The sequence below is a fragment of the Semicossyphus pulcher genome, unplaced genomic scaffold, assembly GCF_022749685.1.
Source record: "Semicossyphus pulcher isolate SPU_LCO1_2020_fin unplaced genomic scaffold, fSemPul1.0.p SCAF_11, whole genome shotgun sequence".
Lineage (NCBI taxonomy): Eukaryota > Metazoa > Chordata > Actinopteri > Labriformes > Labridae > Semicossyphus > Semicossyphus pulcher.
The window spans coordinates 31,033,110-31,054,716 of NW_027211615.1; the positions used below are offsets into that span (position 1 = coordinate 31,033,110).

General features: G+C 43.8%; 2 protein-coding genes across 6 annotated transcripts; both read left to right on the forward strand.

The window, feature by feature from the left end:
- The first annotated feature begins 456 nt into the window (after nt 1-456).
- On the forward strand, nt 457-2,965 carry tmem251 (transmembrane protein 251). Of its 2 annotated transcripts, XR_011305430.1 has the most exons (3): nt 457-536; nt 1,394-1,928; nt 1,968-2,965. XR_011305430.1 is itself a non-coding variant. In XM_069655496.1 (2 exons), exon 2 carries the CDS (start codon nt 1,402-1,404, stop codon nt 1,786-1,788), a length of 387 nt encoding a protein of 128 aa, XP_069511597.1. In that variant the 5' UTR covers nt 457-536; nt 1,394-1,401; the 3' UTR covers nt 1,789-2,965. The 2 variants fall into 2 exon arrangements, 1 of the variants encoding a protein (XP_069511597.1); XM_069655496.1 differs by having other exon boundaries at nt 1,394-2,965.
- A 2,366-nt stretch (nt 2,966-5,331) lies between these two features.
- ubr7 (ubiquitin protein ligase E3 component n-recognin 7) lies at nt 5,332-21,231 on the forward strand. 4 transcript variants are annotated; one of them, XM_069657609.1, is made up of 12 exons: nt 5,332-5,651; nt 5,966-6,105; nt 7,632-7,765; nt 10,655-10,715; nt 12,379-12,474; nt 12,571-12,624; nt 15,449-15,554; nt 17,798-17,868; nt 18,974-19,138; nt 19,358-19,523; nt 19,629-19,690; nt 20,905-21,231. In XM_069657609.1, the coding sequence occupies exons 2-12, from the start codon at nt 5,977-5,979 to the stop codon at nt 20,989-20,991; spliced, it is 1,131 nt and encodes a 376-aa protein (XP_069513710.1). In that variant the 5' UTR covers nt 5,332-5,651; nt 5,966-5,976; the 3' UTR covers nt 20,992-21,231. The 4 variants fall into 4 exon arrangements, with proteins under 4 accessions (XP_069513710.1, XP_069513709.1, XP_069513711.1 ...); XM_069657608.1 differs by having other exon boundaries at nt 5,332-5,646; XM_069657610.1 differs by lacking the exon at nt 7,632-7,765 and having other exon boundaries at nt 5,334-5,646.
- Nucleotides 21,232-21,607: the final 376 nt, after the last annotated feature.

Below are 21,607 nucleotides of genomic sequence, written 5' to 3' on the forward strand. Positions count from 1 at the left end.
CCACTGTGGTCAGTCTGAATCAGTCAAACATGTTTTGTTGGAGTGTAGAGCGTACGAGGAGGAAAGGAGGGCACTGATTACGGCAGCAGAGAAAGCCAAGGTATGCTTTAATATAGAGAGCCTACTCAGAACATAATATTAAAATAGAATATTTAGAATATTACAGAATACAGAATATTTAAAAGAAACAAAGTTGATGGAGAGGATTTAGTTTCCTCGTTTCTATTCTGTTTTGTTTATATTCTATTTTTTGGTTAATAAATATTTATTTATTTATTTATTTTATATTTATTTTTTTCTTTTCTTTTTTATTGTTTATTTTTTTTCTTATTATGTTTTATTTTTCTGCCAATCTACTGCTCCACACTCCAGTCCAGTAGGTGGCGGTAATGCACCTTAAGTCGGTTGCCAACCGCCAATAAAAACCAATGAAGAAGAAGAAGAAGCTGAGACTTTCCGGATCTCTAAGGACAAGATGCGTTTGAGAAGCGAGTCTTCAGCAGAAATTTAATGTGAAAGAATCGTCGCGAGGGCAGGTGAGAGCCGATAAAAACACAGGCTATCCGAGTAACAGACTGCTGACCAGCTAACAGAATGCCGACCAGCTAACAGTCTGCTAGCGGCTTACAGACTGCTAAACAACTAACGGAATACTGACCAGCTAACAGACTTGCTAGCGGCTAACAGAATGCCGACCAGCTAACAGTCTGCTAGCGGCTAACAGTCTGCTAAACAACTAACGGAATACTGACCAGCTAACAGACTGCTAGCGGCTAACAGACTGCTTAACAACTAACAGTATGCTGACCAGCTAACAGACTGCTAGCGGCTAACAGCCTGCTGACCGGCTATCGGTGTGCTAACGGGGGGATAACATTCAGCTCAATGAGAAATGAAATGGCTAATGTATGAATGGAGTCTGGCACAGAGATCCTACCTATGTCTGCTACAGTGAAACGAGGTCAGGTCAGATTAAATGTTTAAACTTACTGAAATATGAATGGAGTCTGTCAGAAACACAGTTATGCCCTGAGTAGAATTTCATAATGTCACCATAAGCATATTATTATCAGCTTTACATGCTTATGTACACAGGAAATAAAATAACATACTTGGCTGAAGTCTGGTACAGACAGGCTACTGATAATATTGATCATACATTGATTATTTAATATACTTACCGTGTTGTCTGTATTATGACTAATTCTGCCTTTCAGTACAGATGATGTAGGGATCAGTCACTGATCAGTTACGGAGCAGTTATTAAAGTTTTGCTACAAGTTTTAGAGTTGTTCTCAAGTGTTTGGTTATATCGTGCACCCTGTTTAACACCGGAAATGTTCCCACAGTGGGATCAATAAAGGTTTTCTAATTCTTATTGTTCCCCTCACAGTATGGAGGATGATGAACTTCCGTCAGCGGATGGGATGGGTGGGCGTGGCCGTCTACTTGCTGCTCAGCGTCATGGCGGTGTATTACGTCTTTGAGGTTCACAGTTTCAGTTTGGAGCACGTGCAGAGAGGCGAGTCTGGCCCTTCGGCTCCGCCCCTTGCCATCAGCTGGTCTCAGAGCGTCAGTGCTCGACTGCCCCCACTTCCTGTCTGGATGTGGGCGTCGGTCTTTCTGCTACCGTACCTGCAGCTCTTCCTTTTCTTGTTTTCCTGCACGAGAGCTGACCCTCGAGCTGTCGGTTATTGCGTCCTCCCTGTCTGCCTCGCCCTGCTCTGCAGCCGCTACAGCGCCCGAAAACCAGCCAATCAGAGAAGTCTGCTACTCATCGACACATAGAGAGTACGACCACTCAGAGAGGCCCGCTGATCGTCACGTAGAGAGGATGAACATTCAGAAAGGCCCGCTGATGGACATACGACAGCCACTCAGAGAGGCCGCCGCTCATCGACACGTAGAGAGGACGACCAATCTGAGAGGCCCGCTGATCGTCACATAGAGGACGACCAATCAGAGAGGCCCGCTGATCGTCACGTAGAGAGGACGACCAATCAGAGAGGCCTGCTGATCAACACGTAGAGAGGACAACCAATCAGAGAGGCCCGCTGATGGAAACAGGACACAGTCAGAGACACGTAGAGAAGACGGCCAATCAGAGAGGCCTGCTGATCAACACGTAGAGAGGACAACCAATCAGAGAGGCCCGCTGATGGACACAGGACACAGTCAGAGACACGTAGAGAAGACAGCCAATCAGAGAGGCCCGCGGATTGACACAGGATGACCAATCAGAGAGGCCCGCTGCTTATCGACACACAAAGAGGACGACCAATCAGAGAGGCATGTTGATCATCGCGACAGACCGACCAATCAGAGGCCCGCTGCTCTTTCAGATGCAGGGGGTGGGGCCATGTCAAGAGGATGTACCTAAAACAAAATTAACTGTTTGTGTTGATGTTTGTGATGTCACTTCCTGTGTGCCTTTACTGTGAAACACCTTGTTGTCTAAACCCTCCTCTGTGTCTGTCAGGAGATTCGTCCAGTCTGCCCTGGCTCCACCTGTCAAGAACAACAGTTTCTGGGTCTCCTGTGATTTCAAACACAGGAGACACCTGTCAATCATTCTCACCTTAGAGAATCCTGTGCTGTTATTGGCTGGATGTGCCCCCTGCTGTGTGTGTGTGTGTCTATGTGGTCAGTTTAACACAAAGCATCAACACCGTTGCTATGGTTACCTGCAGTTTTATATCAAGCACAGAAGTTGATGACACTGTATTGAACAAGATAAGTCACATGACAAACACTGGTTATCATGGCAACATTATTACAAGATCAATAAATCAAGAAGAAAGTTTTACACTTTTATAAACATGTTTAATGTACTTTTAATTTGAAAAAGACTTATTTTTAAGGAGGACAGAGGGAGGAAGAAAAGGAGAGGAGGAAGAGAGAGTTGAGGATCATATATTTTAAAGTGTTTCTTTGTTTTGGACATTAAAAGTTTCACTGAAGCAAACATTCCTTTAACTTTCACTATGCAATACAGCAGGACTGTTACAGTGTCATTACTGTAGTTTAACTGTAATATAACTGTAGTTTAACTATAATATAACTAATAACTGTAGTATAACTACCTGAGTTTACTAACTGGATCTGCTCAGATCTCAGAACTAAAAAACCTCACCTGTTCTCACCCGAGGAAGCAGGAGGAACATGAATAAAGACTTCCTGTAATTAAGGCACAGGGACACATTTGCTGTAATTGTCCTGAGTGTAAGAGAACTTTCTGAGCGATCCAATCAGAGAGCAGAACTCTGGTTCTGAGGACGATCGATTGACGGAGGAAAAGAGACAGAATAGTTAGATATTTGAAATGCTACTTTTATTGATAATCTGTGTAAACAGAGTCAGACACACCTGGGGTCCGTTTCACAAAGCAGGTTTATTGAAAACTCTTGAGTCTGTTAACCCTGAAATGAGGGAATCTGAGTTTTCCGTTTCACAAAGGGAGGTAACTTAAGCTCTCGGTCAGTTACCGTAGTAACAGACTCTGAACCTCACCTGGTCGCGAGCAGGTTTTCTTCAGGAGACTCAGAGTTTCGCTCTGTCTCCTCCCTCTAGAATATAAAACTTATATTCTTATATTCTATCAATTCGACTTCCTCATTCATTCAGCCCGTCTCACGCGTGTTTAAGTGGTTACCGAATTAAAAGAAGAAACGTTGCGTCTCTGTGCTGCTCTGACCGCTTTGCAAAAGTATTTTATAATTATGATAAAAAAAATCAAAAGACAAATCTGTGTCAAAGTCATCATTTGTAGATTTTCCACCACAACTGCTGAGAGCGCTCAGATAAGACACCTTAAGTTATTGGATTTTTTTTATTTATTTAAACTAACACAATTCAGTTTAATCAACATGAATTGTAATGTTTGTGAAGTCAGTGTCATGTTAGGGATAAAGCTAATGCACATTAAAACAGCCACTGAATGATATTTAATCTGTTTCATATTTAAAATATAATTGAAGTGCTTCCATGTATGTTTTTTTCTCCCGCTGCATTGCTCCTAAATTAATATAAATTTTAGCTTCCGGTCGTGATTAAGTATTAAATATATAGACCAGTTTAAACTTGCGCATTAACTCGAGCAGCAGTTTCTTCCCACGCCGCTTCTCTCTCTTTTGCAGCTGCAGCCGTGTTACTTTATTTTTCTAAAAACATGCTCGTATTCGCTGAACGTCCGCGTGAGGATTTCGAGCTCCACTGGTGTGACGCAGGAGGACCTCTTTTTGTGTACCGTTGCCATGGTGAATCGTGGTGTCGGGGCTCCATTAATGCTGGCTTTTTACAGTCAGCGTGCACGCACTTAGCTCCGGGTGAACCTACTCAGAGTTGATTGAACTAACTCTGATCAGATGTTCTGGAACCGAAAACTCAGAGTTTCCTATCTCAGAGTAGATCAACTCAGAGTTCAGGGTTAGACTCAGAGTTTGTTGAACCTGCTTTGTGAAATGGACCCCAGGGGTCACCTGACATATATTCAATGTGAACAATGCAGTTTCAGGTCACATGACTCCTCAAAAGGTTTCTCAGAAACACTGATCTTTCTACAGTGTGTTACTGCTTTAATTTACATGATATAATGCTAATTCACCGAAAGAACAGAAATCACGATAACACTTAACATAGAACAGAAGAATCACATTCATTTTCCATTCAGACCCAAGTACAGCGACAGTGTCAGGCGATAAGCCCTGCGGCTGTCATGTCCTCTGTTGAGCTCAGGTGTTGCAGGTTTTGGATCGTTTAACTGGAGGTTGGACTTCAGACTTGAGGGGCTCCTCTGGCTCCTCGTCTTCTTCATTACTGCCATCTTCCTCACCTGCAGCGGGTGAAACGGGTGTATCAGAGAAACTCCGGTGGTCTCACAGCACCTACAGTAAGAACATGCATTCGGTACTGTTAGCCGTTAGCAGCAGAGCTCACCTACTGCGCCGACTCCGCGGAGTTTTTCCCGCTCCACCAGCTCACTGAGAAGTTGTGACACGTTCGCGTTTAGCTTGTGAATTCCGCTGATCAGAGAACTCAAATTATGTTGTACTTTCACGCTGATTTTCTCTCTCTGTCCGTCTCTGAACGTCAGCTCTGCTGAAACAGACACGGCCGCCATCTTTACCTCCAGCTTTCGTCATCACCCACCATATGACGCCTTCAAGTACCCTCCGTAAATTGAAATCCCATAGATTTTAACAATTTCGTTCATCTTATAATTATTATTACTATTATAATATTTTTTTTTAGAATAGATATAATAAGTAATATTCGTAAGTTCTCTTTGCATTAATCTATTTATTCATTTATTCATTTTCGTGAATGCATCATATATCCGTAGTAGCATGTCATGCTTCATTCCAAGTTTATTTTCTGTCACTTAAAAAGGTGTTTTTGTCCGTGACTCTTTTTAATTGTTTAAATGTCCTTTTTTTTACGTGATGACCTCCGACCCTACAATGCCGCCAAATACGATCTCCGGAAATAAACCGGAAGTTGTCATTAGAGCTGTTAGCAGCTCTGATCAGATGAACATCAGACGGAGCTGATTACTGTTTGTTATTTATCAGGCAATTGGCCGCTTTACGTGCAGGTCAGACTGTAAACGTCCCCGTTAAAGTTCCGGTTCGGGCCTCGTTTGACTCGGTAAGGTAATGGTTTTATCCATACTCTGTTAGCATTACCAACCAGAGGATTCAGTCTTTACACCGATGAAGCTAACTGATGCTCACCAATGCTAACTGACACAAAATTTCAAACGGGCTGTTGGTTGATTATTTCAAGATAACCTGTAAGCGCATGAAAATAATCGATGACCTGATTCGGTCTGATATTCAGGTGCAAGCGGACGTTTCACATTGGGGGGTGTTTTTGACGCCGTCGCGTTCCTACCGTCAGACAGGCCGACAGACAGACAGGTGGGGAGCAGACGGTTTCTCTGGTTGATGTATGTTTTGTCAGACAGACAGGTGGAGGATGTCAGACGCACAGGTGGAGGAACAGACGGTGTCTCTGGTTGATGTCCTGGAAGAAGATGAAGAGTTGGAGGAAGAAGCTTCAGCTGTGTTGGCAGGAAGTGACTCTGATCACTGCTCATATCCTCAGGTACCTGCTTACCTTTATACTCAAATACACTCACCGGCCACTTCATTGGGTGCACCTAAAAAATCTAATGCATATCAACACAACAGCACTGGCCATGGATTCTGCTTTTATTAAGTTAAGTTTTTGTTGACTTTGTTAGGTCGGCAGTGTGTAAATCCAAATATACTTACTTATTACTGAGGCCATAGTTAAAGGGTGTGTTGTACTGAACTAAATTATATTGAGATGTGTCTCTAATTTTATGTTCTCCCTATTTACATACATGAGGGGGCCAGAGCAGGGGCAGGAATCTGATATCATGTTTGGGGGGGGGACATTAACATGAAATTTTCTCAAGAGCAATTCCTGAGGGGGACATCAAAACTAGTGCTGTAACACAGAGGGACCTAGCCTATACGTTGTAATATGTTAAATGCAGCTACAATTTCCATTTCAGTCTTTCTTATGAACGTTATTGAATATTGTGAACTAGTCTTTGAGATATGGCTATTATTGTTGCATTTTGGTGCAAGGAAAAATGCTTTGTCTTGTCTCTGCCATGTTCTACACACACACACACACACACACACACACACACACACACACACACACACAGAGCATGTAGGATATTTACAGTAGAAGATGGGTTTCTTTCAAAGACATATAACTTTCTCAACAACAAACTTCCACTCACTATTTTCATTCAAAATCAATAGGCTATCAGAATCCCAACAGACATACAATAGACTGACACTATTAGAAATGTAGGCCTATAGCCATAACATTACAACTCAGCATATTTGAACAAAGTCAGTTAGGATATAGGGCTGACCCAATCAACGGCAAAAATCAGTATTCATTTTTTTCCTTTTAACCACAGATGTTTGGAAAGGAGCAGATGTAACACAGATCTGTGTGTGTGTGTCATGCTCTGTACCTGGCTCAATAAGGTCGCCATCTGTCCGTATGTTCCTACCGGTCGGTCAGGAACCCAACCCTAATATCTAATACCGCCAACTAGATGCTCTGTCAGAGATTCATACACACATACTGAATTTGCCAGCTCCCACTGCTCTGCAGGCTGATGTCTGAGAGTGACGGGAGGGAGTGGACCGAACCATTGTGAGACAAATGGTGGGGGTGTCCAAAACGTATGAAAATTGAATACGCGCTATAAAGTGTCTATAATCAGCACAATAACTCATTGTGTATCATTAATATTACTGAAATGACATAGGTATGTCTATAGAGATAGAGAAAGGTTGGGGAGGGACATGTCCTACCTGCTTGATGCTGAAATATCATTGAATTAACACCTTTCTGACAGCTTAGAAAAAAGCCTGCACATTACAGGCAACATAAAAGCAAATGTTACGGCTGAGCTGGTTTATTGGAATACATTAGATTTTTCATGTGTACCTAATGAAGTGGCCAGTGAGTGTATATATATATAACAGTATTACACTGTACATATAAATAACAGTTAGTATTACACTGTACATATATAAATGATATTAGTATTAACTAGTAGTTTGTGTGTGTTTCAGGGCTATGTGAAGCGTCAGGCCGTTTACGCCTGTCACACCTGTACTCCAGGTGGAGGAGAGGCAGCAGGTGTATGTTTGGCCTGTTCATACAAATGTCACGAGGGTCATGACCTCTACGAACTCTACACCAAGAGGTCAGCAATAACTTTAAAATAATATTCTTATATTGTATTTAACACTTTGTTAATATATCATCCACTTGTTCAGTCTGATGTCATCTGTGACGTGAATCCATTTCCAAACGCTCCTCCAGCTGCTGTTAAAAAACCTAGTGAACACTAGTGGAGCCTGTGAATCTCTTCACAATCACTTTCTTGTTTTACTGAGGCGTCTTTCAGAGTAAATTAGGAACTAAATACTTTCAAACAGAGTTGTGAGTGTAGCTGCCCTGGTGGGCGTTTGTGAAGAAAGGGATATACAGCTCCGGAAAAAAATGAGACACCACTCCACATGTTCCTTCAATAAGCATCTCTCTATATATTTCATAGCCAGCCCAATCCAGATGTGAACCCTATTAAAAGCTCCTGAATGTGATCGAACAAAACCCAGCTGCTCCAAGAGTGGCCTAACGTCACCCAACAGCACTGTGACAGACTTGAGGAGAGCGATCAGTGAACACTGATCTGTGAACTCCTACACTGATCAACATTAACGTGAACCTGTTTTCTTTGCATTATTCCAGCTCTGAAAAACATCTTTTGGTTTTCTTAAGTGGTCATCATTTTCTGCAGATAAAAGACCCCAATGAGGATATTTGATTTGAAGTAGGAGAAATGTTGTTTACAATAAAACTAAAGTTCATTTTACACAAACCTATCTTAATAGTAGAAGCACAGAAAAATGCATATCTTTGCTGTGAATTCTTAATGTTTTCTGGAGCTGTATGAGGTTAAAGTAAACTAGCTGTTAGCGAGCTAGCAAGATGACTTCTAAAGATGTGATGCCATGTTCTAGTTAATGTATTTATAAAAATGTTAAGGACTTCTATAAATCTGTACGTCCATGAAAAACAGAGTTTGTACAAGGTTTCGGAGGGTAAAGGAGTTGTAAGGGATGGGTACCGGGCCAGGGCTAAATTACTAGAGACCGTAGTAGCTCATATGTGAGCAGGTCTTTTATCGGTACTTTATGAAGTTTTAGTTATTATCACTATGTGGCCTCTCTCTGCTCTCTGTTCAGGAGCACTTGCAGATGAAAAGCCAACACGTTATCATACACAATGTAAGCATGTAGAAAAGTTTGGTTACTTTATTTGTACCCGCAGGTATATTTGGTTTACAGTGAGTGAGTCGGCCTCCTTTTACACACACCTAATCAACAGCAGAAGCAGAATCAGAATTATTGGCCAGGTATAGATGTACACTTAAACATTAAATATTAACCTAAAAACTACAAGCCTACCTTAGACATAAAATATCAAACATTAAACTAATATGTACATGCTACGAGAGACAATAGTGCACTGATGAGGAGTGCAAAGGATGCTGAAATAATATGATAAGAAAAATGTAATTATGTTACAGATGATTTCACACCACACGTGTCTCTGATGTGTCCCTGACGTGTCTCTGATGTGTACGTAACGTGTCTCTGACGTGTCCCTGACATCTATAAGGGATGGGCATTTGAAGGCATATCAATATTCGAATATTCTACTTTAAAAAATTGGATATCCGGTTAACCTCACTACAAAAAAACAAAATGTGTAACGCACAGCGCTGTTTTTCACCCAACAGTGTCTGTCTCTGCTATTTAAAGGGTGCATTAGTACGATTGGCATACAGTACATCGGCGAGTATGTTAATCATACAGGGACGCAGAGTAGCGCTCTTCCTCATGAGGAAACATCAGTGCAGTTGCTGACACTGACAGTGAAATTAAGTTGTTTATGGGACAGACCAGAGGACGTGAGGAGACGAAGTAAACAAGCTTGCTGTCTCTCAGTCATGATACTGCTTTAGGTTTGGTGTCGATCTGGTGATGCCAGAAGCCTCCACACACGCCTGCTTCACCTCAAGGAGATTCCTGCTCGAGCCCCGCGTGGGACAAAAACAGCCAGAGACCGACACCAAGCTCTCTATCATGCACGCTCATTCTGATGCGCGCTCTCTATCATGCGCGCTCATTCTGATGCGCGCTCTCTCTAATACACGCAGAGACAGACACACACTCTCACACACACGGATCTGAGAGGTAAATTTATTATGATCCTCAAACATAACTACCTGTGGCTCTGACAATCGTGCCCACAGATACGAATACACTGTCTAGTGTCCTGACGGCGTGTATGGAAATTTAAATAATTAATTACGCTGCTGTGCCAGCCATGTTTTTTCTTTATTTCTACATTTTACATATTTTAAATGACATTGGTTCACACGTTTTTTTTTTTTTTTAAGATGATCTTTTTGGCTTTTTGCCTTTATTCGATAGGACAGCTGAAGAGAGACAGGAAGTGTGGGGAGTAGAGAGTGGGGGCTGACATGCACCATATGGATTGGCAGACCGGGAGTCGAGCCTGCGATCAGTGCGGGCGATGGGGTGCCTGCTCTACCGATTGGGCTAAACCAGCGCCCCTGGTATACACGTTTAATGAACAACTAACGTGTCCCTGACGTGTCCCTGACACGTTGCATACACTTCAGACACACGTTGCATACATGACACATTAGATACACGTCAGAGACACTTACATACACATCAGAGACACATTACTCTACACAGTTTTGATGATGTAATCCGGCTCACTCTTCTCCTCTCTTTTTGATGATGTAATCCGGCTCACTCTTCTCCTCTCTTTTTGATGATGTAATCCGGCTCACTCTTCTCCTCTCTTTTTGATGATGTAATCTGGCTCACTCTTCTCCTCTCTTTTTGATGATGTAATCTGGCTCACTCTTCTCCTCTCTTTTTGATGATGTAATCCGGCTCACTCTTCTCCTCTCTTTTTGATGATGTAATCCGGCTCACTCTTCTCCTCTCTTTTTGATGATGTAATCTGGCTCACTCTTCTCTGTTTTTAGGAACTTCCGCTGTGACTGTGGAAACAGGAAGTTCACAGAGATGCAGTGTAAACTCTTCCCTGTGAGTTCTTATAGTAATATTATAAACATGATGACTGTAGAACAGACAGAATGAAGGTCTGACTATGTTTACTGGTTACCATAACAACAGAAGCTCATACCCTGTATAAAAAGATAGACGACATGGGGCGCTGTTTGGCTCAGTCGGTAGAGCAGGCGCCCCATGTACAGAGGCTACAGTCCTCGTTGCATTGATCGCAGGTTCGACTCCCGGTCTGCCGATCATTTGGTGCATGTCATCCCCCACTCTCTACTCCCAACATTACTGTCTATCTTCAGCTGTCCTATCAATAAAGCCAAAGGCCAAAAAAAGAATCTTTAAAAAATAAAAAAATAAAGATAGACGACATGACGTCTATCCTCTCTACCACCCCCTGCTGACTGGCTGCAGTATAGGCCATAAAGCTCGCCTCCTCCATGTTAACAGATGGGAGTAAAACTATAAAATACACGTCAGATAGATTTTTCTCAAACATGTTTTCTGTTGGTGCTGGGCGTTATGACTAAAAATCTGTATCATGGTATTTTTTTATATTCTGGCAGTTTCACTGTATTTTTTTCATGTCTGGCTCTTTTATATAGGTTTAGTAGGGCTGGGCGATATGACCTAAAGTTTATATCTATTAATATTTATTTTCCTTTTGGCAGTGTCTGTATCATATTGCGGTATTACAAAATAAAAAGGTACTCTACTGAAACATGATTCTAGCTCTTTTTGCTCTATTGTTAGTGTTTTCATTAATTGGGACTTTAAAGTATATTTTCTATTTTACAAAACAAAAATCCGCTCCTACTTTTACCACACTGGTTCAGCGACTACAAACAGACTTGTGCGCCTCCATGTGGCTGAGGGCGTAATATCCCGTACCATGTGTTGTACCTCGTTCCTCTCCTTCAGGGAACAGAAGCTATAGTCTTAACATTTCGTTTCTAATGATGTCCAAATGTATGTTTAATCAGCGTGACCAGCCCGTGACAGGAACTTCTGGAAACGAAACTCGCGCATCCTACTTCCTGTCATCGATTCACACCCTCATGCTGACTAACCCTCATACTGAAAAGCCGACTCGCATAACTGCGTGTCTGACTCAATCATTCCTCCGACACCTGCATCATATATGTCGGCTGAAGCATTGCGCGCATGTTTACAGGCAAATGACACACACACACTCTGCATGCAGAGCGTCAGGTCTCTGTGTGCTCTGCGGAAGAGATGCACTATGTGATATCAGGCGGACTTTTCCTGTAGATAAGTTTTGGAAAATAGGTACGAAAACCAAAATGTTTGTGTTTATTACGGTATTGACGGTATTGCAAAATCCACGTGGCAGAACGTTACACCGGTGACCAGTTTTTGTTAGTGGCTCCACCCGCCGATCTCTACTGCGCAACTCTGGGTCCAAATGATGTCACCATCGCAAGATGGCAGTGCCTATCACGGGGGGATTTTTGGCTTAAATGCTGTACAATGAGAGCAGATGGAGATACGTCGTCTATCTTTATATACAGATGTTGCTTTGTGTTCAAAATAACTGCAGGAAGTGAAGATTGCGTTTGAAAATTTCAGATTAAAAGTAAGACCTGGTTTCCACAGTGCATGTTCAGGCCAGGTGTCATAAAGTTGTGCTTGTGTGTGTGTTCCATTCACATCGTGTGTGTTTCAGGACAAGGAGGAGGTCAACTGTCTGAACAAGTACAGTCATAACTTCTTTGGAGTTTACTGCACCTGCAGCCGGCCTTACCCAGACCCAGATGACCAGGTGAAACACACAACTGAATGTCACCTGTCCACCAGTTATGCTCTGGTTCACTTATTTAATCTCTGCCTGTCTGTTATTGACTGAATGTGTCTCCAGGTGGAGGACGAGATGATTCAGTGCGTGGTGTGTGAGGACTGGCTGCACGGCAGGGTGAGTCCAACAACACACCTGACACTTTTCTACATCTTCTGTTTTGTGCTTCACGAGGCGTGGCTGTGTGGGACGATACCGGATCTGCGCTGCAGCTGGCAGGCTTCCAACTTTTAAGAGCGGACCGCGACACACAACTCTCCGGCAAAACAGAAGGTGGAGGAATCTGTTTTTATATCAACAGCAGCTGGTGTACGGACATTACAATGATACAGCAGCATTGTTCTCCTGGTTTGGAATCTTTTTTCATTAACTGCAAACCCTTCTACTCCCCCCGTGAGTTTGCTTCATTCATTCTGGTCGGTGTTTACATTCCACCGCAGGCCAACGTGCAGGAGGCACAGCGCGCGCTCGCCGACCAGATCCTGTGTGTGGAGCGGACAAACCCTGGACTCCTTTGTTATTGTCCTCTGGGACTTTAACAAAGTTAACTTCAGCCATGAACTCCCAAAATACAGACAGTTTATTAAATGCCCGACCAGAGAGGAGAATGTTTTGGATCACTACCAAAAGTCTGGATGAGCATACAGAGACTGTGACGTCGTACATCAGCTGCTGCGAGGACAGCTGTGTAACATCACGCACCACGGTGAGTTACAACAACGACAAGCCCTGGTTCACAGCCAAACTCAGACGGCTGAGGCAGTTAAAGGAGGAGGTGTTTAGGAGTGGGGACAGAGACGGCTACAAACAGGCTAAATACACCTTCAGCCGGGCGGTGACAGAAGCTCAGCGTCTGTACTCTGAGAAACTACAGCAGCAGTTTTCAGGGGGAGATGCTGGCTCAGTCTGGAAGGGTCTCAGACAGCTCACCAGCTACAAGCCGAAACACCCCCACTCTGTTAACGACCTGCGCCTTGCCAACGACCTGAACGAGTTCTACTGTCGCTTTGATAGACAATGGGACAGTCCTGACACCATCCTCCGTGACTCTATTCAACAACAAGAACCACAGCTTATCACCTCCACCTCACCCAGCACCTCAACGGCCCTCTCCCCTCACACCACAGCAACAACTCTCTCTGTCATGGAGAGAGATGTTAACAGGATCTTTAAGTGACAGAACCCCCACAAAGCAGCCGGACTGGACTCTGTCTCCCCCTCCACCCTGAAGCACTGTGCCGATCAGCTGTCTCCGGTGTTCACAGACATCTTCAATACCTCACTAGAGATCTGCCACGTGCCAGCCTGCTTCAAGGCCTCCTCCATCACTCCTGTCCCCAAAAAGCCAAGGACCACAGGACTTAATGACTACAGACCCGTCGCCCTGACCTCTGTTGTAATGAAGTCCTTTGAGAATCTGGTGCTCTCACACCTAAAGGACATCACTGAGCCTCTCCTGGACCCCCTGCAGTTCGCCTACAGAGCCAACAGGTCCATAGACGACGCAGTCAACATGGCCCTACACTTCATCCTCCAGCATCTGGACTCAGCAGGAACCTATGCCAGGATCCTGTCTGTGGATTTCAGCTCTGCCTTCAACACGATCATCCCGGCTCTGCTTCAGGACAAGCTCTCACAGGTGAACGTGCCCGACTCCACCTGCAGGTGGATCACAGACTTCCTGTCTGACAGGAGGCAGCAGGTGAAGCTGGGGAAACACATCTCTGACTCCAGGACCATCAGCACCGGCTCCCCTCAAGGCTGCGTTCTTTCCCCTCTGCTCTTCTCCCTGTACACCAACAGCTGCACCTCCAGTCATCAGTCCGTCAAGCTCCTGAAGCTCGCGGACGACACCACCCTCATTGGACTCATCTCTGGTGGGGACGAGTCTGCCTACAGGTGAGAGATCGACCATCTGGTGACCTGGTGTGGTGAGAACAACCTGGAGCTTAACGCTCTGAGGACAGTGGAGATGGTTGTGGATTTTAGAAAGACAGCAGACACACATCAGTGACTCCACTGTTTCCACTGTGGAGTCTTTCTGCTTCCTGGGGACCATCATCAGCCAGGACCTCAGGTGGGAGCTGAACATCGGCTCCCTCATCCAAAAGGGACAGCAGAGGATGTACTTCCTGCAGCAGCTGAAGAAGTTCAACCTGCCAAAGACAATGATGGTGCACTTCTACACCGCCATCGTTGAGTCCATCCTCACCTGCTCCATCACCGTCTGGTACGCTGCTGCCACTGCCAGGGACAAGCGCAGGCTGCAGCGTATCATCCGCTCTGCAGAGAGGGTGATTGGCTGCAATCTGCCATCTCCAGGACCTGCACACCTCCAGGACCCTGAGGCGTGCAGGTAATGTTGTGGCCGACCCCTCTCACCCCGGTCACAGTCTCTTTGAGACCCTCCCCTCTGGCAAGAGGCTGCGCTCCATCAGGACCAAAACCCCCCGACACTGGAACAGTTTCTTCCCCTCTGCTGCCAGCCTCGTCAACAAGGCCCCGACCCCCCCCGCACACTGGACTTTAAGATTGTCTGTACACCGCACTATTTTTAACTTTAACTTTTGCACTCACTAATATCCTGCACATCTGAACAGTTTTTAATCACACCTGTTTTTTTTGTATTATACGTATTGTTTTTAATATTTTTATTCTTATTGCCTGTTTTTTTATCTTATTCTATTTAAGTCTTTTACATATTTTTATTCTGTTCTGTGTTAATTGTTCTGCATCAAAACCACCAAAACTAATTCCTTGTATGTGTGAACCTACTTGGCAATAAACCTGATTCTGATTCTGTGATGTCACAATCCTGAGTTGGCGTGATGATGCGAATCACTGTGATAATGTTAGTCGGTGTTAATGAATAATAATGAAGAAGACTGATTGGATGAAGGTGTGGCGCCCTCTGCTAGTCTCACCTGTGTGTGTCTTTTAGCACCTGGGCTCTATGGTTCCAGACTGTGTGGAGCTGCAGGAGATGATCTGTGAGTCCTGTATGAACAAAAACCCTTTCCTCTGGACCTACGCTGCTCACCTGGCAGGTAAATACACATACTGTCCAGAATATTCTACAGAATAACCTCAAAGGTTCTGCACGCTCAAACACACACATCAAGAACATGGCGATCATCGCACATATCAGTGATTCCCGTGAGAAGCACATCACTTGCAGACTGACTCAGTCTGGATTAAACTCTTTCTAGATGCTGATTTCTTCCTTCCACAGTTTGATTGTTCTCTCTGCTTCACCTTAATTCACGTTTTAATTCACAAACTACTTTAATCTGATCACTTTGCTTTGCTTCACTCCCCCAACACACCTGTACCTCTGCGCTCTGCACAGCTGCTGGCCCCGCCCCCTCTCTCTGTCTGTCACTCTGTCTGTCTCTCTGTCTGCTGTGTCTTCATCAGCAGTCTGTTTAAGTCACAAAGTTAAATATTTTCTCTCGCAATTCAGTTCTCACAGCACGTGAGCCGCGTGTGCACGAGGGACGTTATTAATGACCTGAACAATCGATCGTTACCGAATGACATCTGCACCTTTTATAAGCTTTATAAACAGCGACAATCAATGCTTTACAATGGGGACATACGGAGACACACAGTATGTGTGCGGACAGAGAGTGTCCTGGTGTCCTGTGACTCCTGTTACTGTGTCAGTGCTCTTCCTCAACAAGGAGAGCGGGCGAACGACCGTTCATTTGGAGCGGAGTCGTTTAATTACACAGAAATGTGAAGCAGCGGCAAAATGTATGTAGCGGAAACACTGCCGGTGGTGACTCCGTTCACATCAACAGTAAATACAAATAACTTCTGTCTTGTCCAGAGAACCATCGAGCAGGGCGTTGAGGCTGAACATTTAAAAGACCCTTTTCTTTATCCATTTCTGCTCACGGAGGTTTGTTTCTGCTCGCTATCCACAACATTGCGGCTGCATCGCTTCCTGATTTCTCAAACTACTGGGCAGGCGGGGGGTCATAATAATAGAACGTGCGTGCGTTAATCGCGCATTAAAATGAGTGGCGTTAAAGGGAACGTGCGTTAACGCGCTATTAACGCGAAGCCTTGTATGCAATATGGTGGACACACCGGTAAAAACATGAAATTATAACAACCACAGACGTTGTATTACACCACCAACACTATCGAAGCAGAGACACATCAAACCTGTGGCAATCTGTGTTTCTGCTAATTCTATTTAGCAAAACCAGCAGCACTTAGTTTGCTGACAGAGACTGTGGAAAAAACAGAGCCAGCTCAGCAGTAACTCACTGATGTTGAGAACATTTAGCCGTGCGAGCACAGGCACACAGAACTATCAGGAGGAAGTCTGACACGGTCACACTGCCTGGGCACTTCAGAGAGATATTTTCAGCCACACCGCCAAGAAACAACGCTGAACAGCTGCCGCATGGAGAACAAGCTAACGTTAGCCCAACTGCTACACCAACTAACACAACGTCACAGTAACCGCAGACATCTCAGCAATGTGGACACATTTTTTGTAGAAGAATACAGCTGGGGGCTGCACAGTGGTGCAGTGGTTAGTGCTGTCGCCTCACAGCTAGAAGGTCACTGGTTCAAACCCCGGTTTGGGGAAAGTGGGCCCTTCTGTGCGGAGTTTGCATGTTCTCCTCGTGCATGCGTGGGTTCCCTCCGGGGTCCCTGGCTTCCTCCCACAGTCCAAAGACATTGGGTCATTGGTGAGTCTAATTTGCCCGTGAGTGTGAGTTTGTCTGTCCCTATGTGTCAGCCCTGTGATTGAGTGGCGACCAGTCCAGGGTGTACCCTGCCTTTCGCCCAATGACAGCTGGGATAGGCTCCAGCCCCCCTGTGATCCTGAACAGGATAAGCGGTATAGATAATGGATGGATGGAAATCCAGCTCGGGCAAATGAAGCTGGGGTAATTACCTCGAGCAGACCTGTCAAGCTTTGCATCAATTTTTAATCCTCTCAGCTCCCGTAGCTCTCTCCACCTCAGAAACGCTGCTCAAGCGTTTACAGTCGTTTCGTTTCTGTCTCGGTCCAACTCTCTCTTTAGCTTGCTCCTCCTCATGTCTCTTCTTCGGTGTAACGCTCTTTGTAGTGTCAGCCTCGTTGGCAGTGGAGGGACGGGCACTTTGTTCCTTCCTGGTGGTTGTTTTTCAGCCTTTGTGGACACAAAGTGTCTGACGCTGCGCACACTGAAGAAATATATATAATACATAGTATACAAGTATTTATATTTGTACATGTTATAGTATTTAAAGTCATACATGTTTATGAGAAGTACTTCCTGTTCAGTTCCAGGTACAGGTGTACAGCTGAAAGAGGAAACTGGAGCAGACAAGTTAAATACAAACAAAGAATTGAAGGTGAGATGTTACAGGTAACATGCCGTTTACTCTTTCCGTTCCATTCTGTGCAAAAGATAACTTTTTAGCAAACCTTAACTTTATTTTGGCTACGTTATGACTTGATTACGCCGTGGTGTGTGTGATTCAGTTGTTGTAAATGTGAGGCTGGCTGTGTTCCAGTCTACACTATCGTAACGTTGCATTGTCATAAAACCATCTAATACTGAACGTTTGCAAAACTTCTGCCTTTCTTGAAATGAAATGAATGGCCTTCCTTCTTTTGTTTAGTTAAACGTTTTGTTTTTGTAATATTATTGAGTATTGGAGGTCATGTATAGAATTTTTGACTGTGAATAAGTAGGCCCCCGCCTCGTGCCCATCTGTAAACTGTGTACCAGTTTGAGCCTGTGGTTATTTGCTCTCTTTTTCTTTTTTAGTTCACCTGCTGTTTACTTCCTCTTATGTTTTCGTGTGTGTGTGTGTGTGTGTGTGCGTGCGCGTGGTGTTTGTCTGTCCATCCTGTTTGCTGCTCTCGCTGTCTCCATAGAGCATGGGTTAGTCTTTACAAACTCAATATTATCACTATATCGGATACATGGCAACTAGTTCAACTCTCGCCCATGGCCCTTTGTCGCGTGTCATCCCCCATTCTCGCTTTCCCCATCTCCGGCAATATCCACTGTCCTCTCTCTAAAAGTCATAAAAAGCCCAAAAATAATTAAAAAAAGACAACCTGTTCATGCCTGTTCTTTCTGTTTGTACAAAGCTAAGGGGTCGGGTGAGGGTGAGCGAAACGTTTGTACTGCTGTGTATGTTTGTTATGTACAGTTGTTTTTTTGGTTTGTTTGTTTGTACATGTTTTATAATTTTATATTTGTGTTTATGGGACCCCCTCGAAATGAGATGCTGCATCTCAAGGGGCTATCCTTTGAAATGAGTACTGTGGGTGATGTCAATCAATCACTCAAATTTGATTTGTGTAGTGCCAAATCATAACCAGAGTTATCTCAAGACACTTTACAGAGCAGGTCTAGATTGTACTCTTTTTTTATATCATTTATATATTATTTACTGTGAGTATGAGTAACGTGAGTACTTTGATTAATCATCATTTATCTGTCAGGATGATGAGGTCATCGAGCCCAGCTGTAAACGGAGCCGGGAGGAGGCGGAGCCAAACTGCAGACTGAAGGAGCTGCAGGCGATTGGTCAGAAAAGGGTCCAATCAGGAGCTGTTTTCTGGCCATCCGGCTGGCGCTCAAAACTCTGCTCATGCAACACCTGTAGGGTAAACTCACCTCTCATTTTCTATTGGCTCAGGTAAAACTCACCTGTAAGTATTTATTGGCTCAGGTAAAACTCACCTGTTAGTTTTCAGTGGCTGAAGGCCTCTTGATTTAACTATTATGTCATGACTTTGTTTAGTTTTTCATGTGTGTTTGTATGTGCGGAATGAGCACGCTCATTAGTATTTCCGCTTTAAACTAACGAGTGTTGGTGTCATCAGGAGCGCCTGACTGAAGCCGGTGTGTCCTTCCTGTCTGACGAGTCGGACACGGTCCTCGCCTACGAGAAAAAAGGGAAGAACAACGAGCAGACGGCGAGAGGTCATGACCCTCTGATGTCAGCGCTCGACAACCTGAACCGAGTGCAGCAACTGGAGATTATCCACGGTACTAAAACTAAAACTACTACACGTGACACGACAAGTACCACACACAGAACTGCAAGTACCACAGGTGTGTCTGTCATGGTTCTGAAGGATTTTTTTCTTTTAGGATACAACGACATGAAAACTGAACTGAAGGATTTCCTGCAGAGATTTGCAGCGGAAGGAAAGGTGAGTTTAACCCCCTCTGTTATGTTCATTTGTCAGGGACAGCAATAATGTTCCTGGTGCATGTTTAATCATCCAAGAGTTGTCAGAAACCAAATACTCCTAATAAACAAGTACCTCATTACTAACAGCTTTACTAACAATTCAATGAATATTTATTGCAGTTGTGCTGTTCACCTTTCATAGTGCATGGTTTCATTAGAATAAAATAAAATAAAAAATATTATTTATATTCAATGGAAAAACCTAGATATAAAATACATTTGTTTTACAAAACATTTATTTTTTTATTTTATTTTCCCCATGGGATGATGGGTTAGGGTTAGGGTTAGATGAGACACCTCCTCTGTTCAGGGTCAAATTAACCCGTTCAATAAAATAAAGCCAAATGAGAAGATGATGTGAAAAGTCTCCAGAGACATTGTGGCTCATAATATGGGCCTGCCTGTTCCTGCATCACGATGGCTGTCGATTCTTCATTCGACTTTATAGACCCCAGCCAGTATGAGGAGTCCCAAATACGGATGCAAAATGCGTTTGATCTAGCTCCTTCCACCTCTCCCCAAAAATACGTCTCCCTAATAGATTAGTGATTACTAGAGGACTTTCTGTATTGAATTAGGAATGACCAGCTCAGAAGCTCACTTGGAGTCTGTGACATGAGTCACTGCGTTTCTGGTGGGCCCTGGCACTTTTATTGGGGACAAGGACCACTGTATTTCACAATTTTTTGACGTGAATGTCTTTCTTGGAGGAATAGGAATAGATATTTCCTCATCTGATGGTTCATAATCAGAATCATCAAAATCAGAATAGACCTCAAGATGTTTTTTATCTTCAGAGACATCCTCGTCTATTTCACTACTGTGATCAAGGATGTGTTACAGAGCCTCCAGGGCTGTCACTTATTATAACGATCTGAGCCTGTCAGGAGCAAAAACAAGCGCTTGTAGTGGCTGTGTATTGGCGTATGCGCGGTGTCGCGTTTACTTACATTGTATCTCATTTGGCGGCTGCCGGCCGGTGCTCCCTCCCTAAACACTGGATCCATTTCAATAATTGATGTCTCCACTAGTCACTTACACACAAACACGTGGGAAAATAGGGTCTAGGTTGAAAAATCCCAAAGTTATCCTTTAAAACACCTGATAACATGCGTCTGCTCTGTGATTGATTTAAATACCTGATGACGTGTCTGCTCTGTGATTGGCTGACAGGTTGTGACACCTGATGATATCCGTCAGTTCTTCGAGCAGCAGCAGAGTCGTAAGAGACAGCGAGTGGGCAGCTTCTTCTCCACCTGAAGATCTTTGACCTTTGTTGACCTCCTGACGGGATCGTCCTCCATCTTTATTTTCTTCCTATTACTGTTGTTTTCTGTCGCTGAGCCTGTGTTGAGGATTTTTATAGTTTTTATCTTCAGTTTGCTTTGAACTTCCTTTTGTAATGCTTTCTCTTTGTGTCTAGAGGTTAGAGGTGACCTTTACATTATTTTGTGTTTATGTTGTTTTTTAATGAAAACTAATAAAACTGAACCATCTGTACAACAAGTCTGGGTTAGTTACTGGGAGGATGGAAGGGACGACCCTTGTGTGATTTTTTTGGGGTTGTTTGTTGCCGAACAAGACTGTGATGGAATTGTGGCACGACGTCTCCCCAAGCCGTAGGAAAAATATCAGCCGCTGGTCCCACATCATATCTGACATTACATTTAATTAAAAATGAAGACACAGCACGGTCAAGTGGACAACCTGTACACATTGACAAACTATTATTTAGTTCAAATAAAATCAATTAAACCAACATGATAGTCATAGAAAATGTAATTCTTCTTAAAAGTAGAAAATGATGAAAAGGAAAATGAATTGAAAAAGGGGGTTGTTTAGGAGGTCTTCTTTGAGATCTGACCTGAGTAAAGTT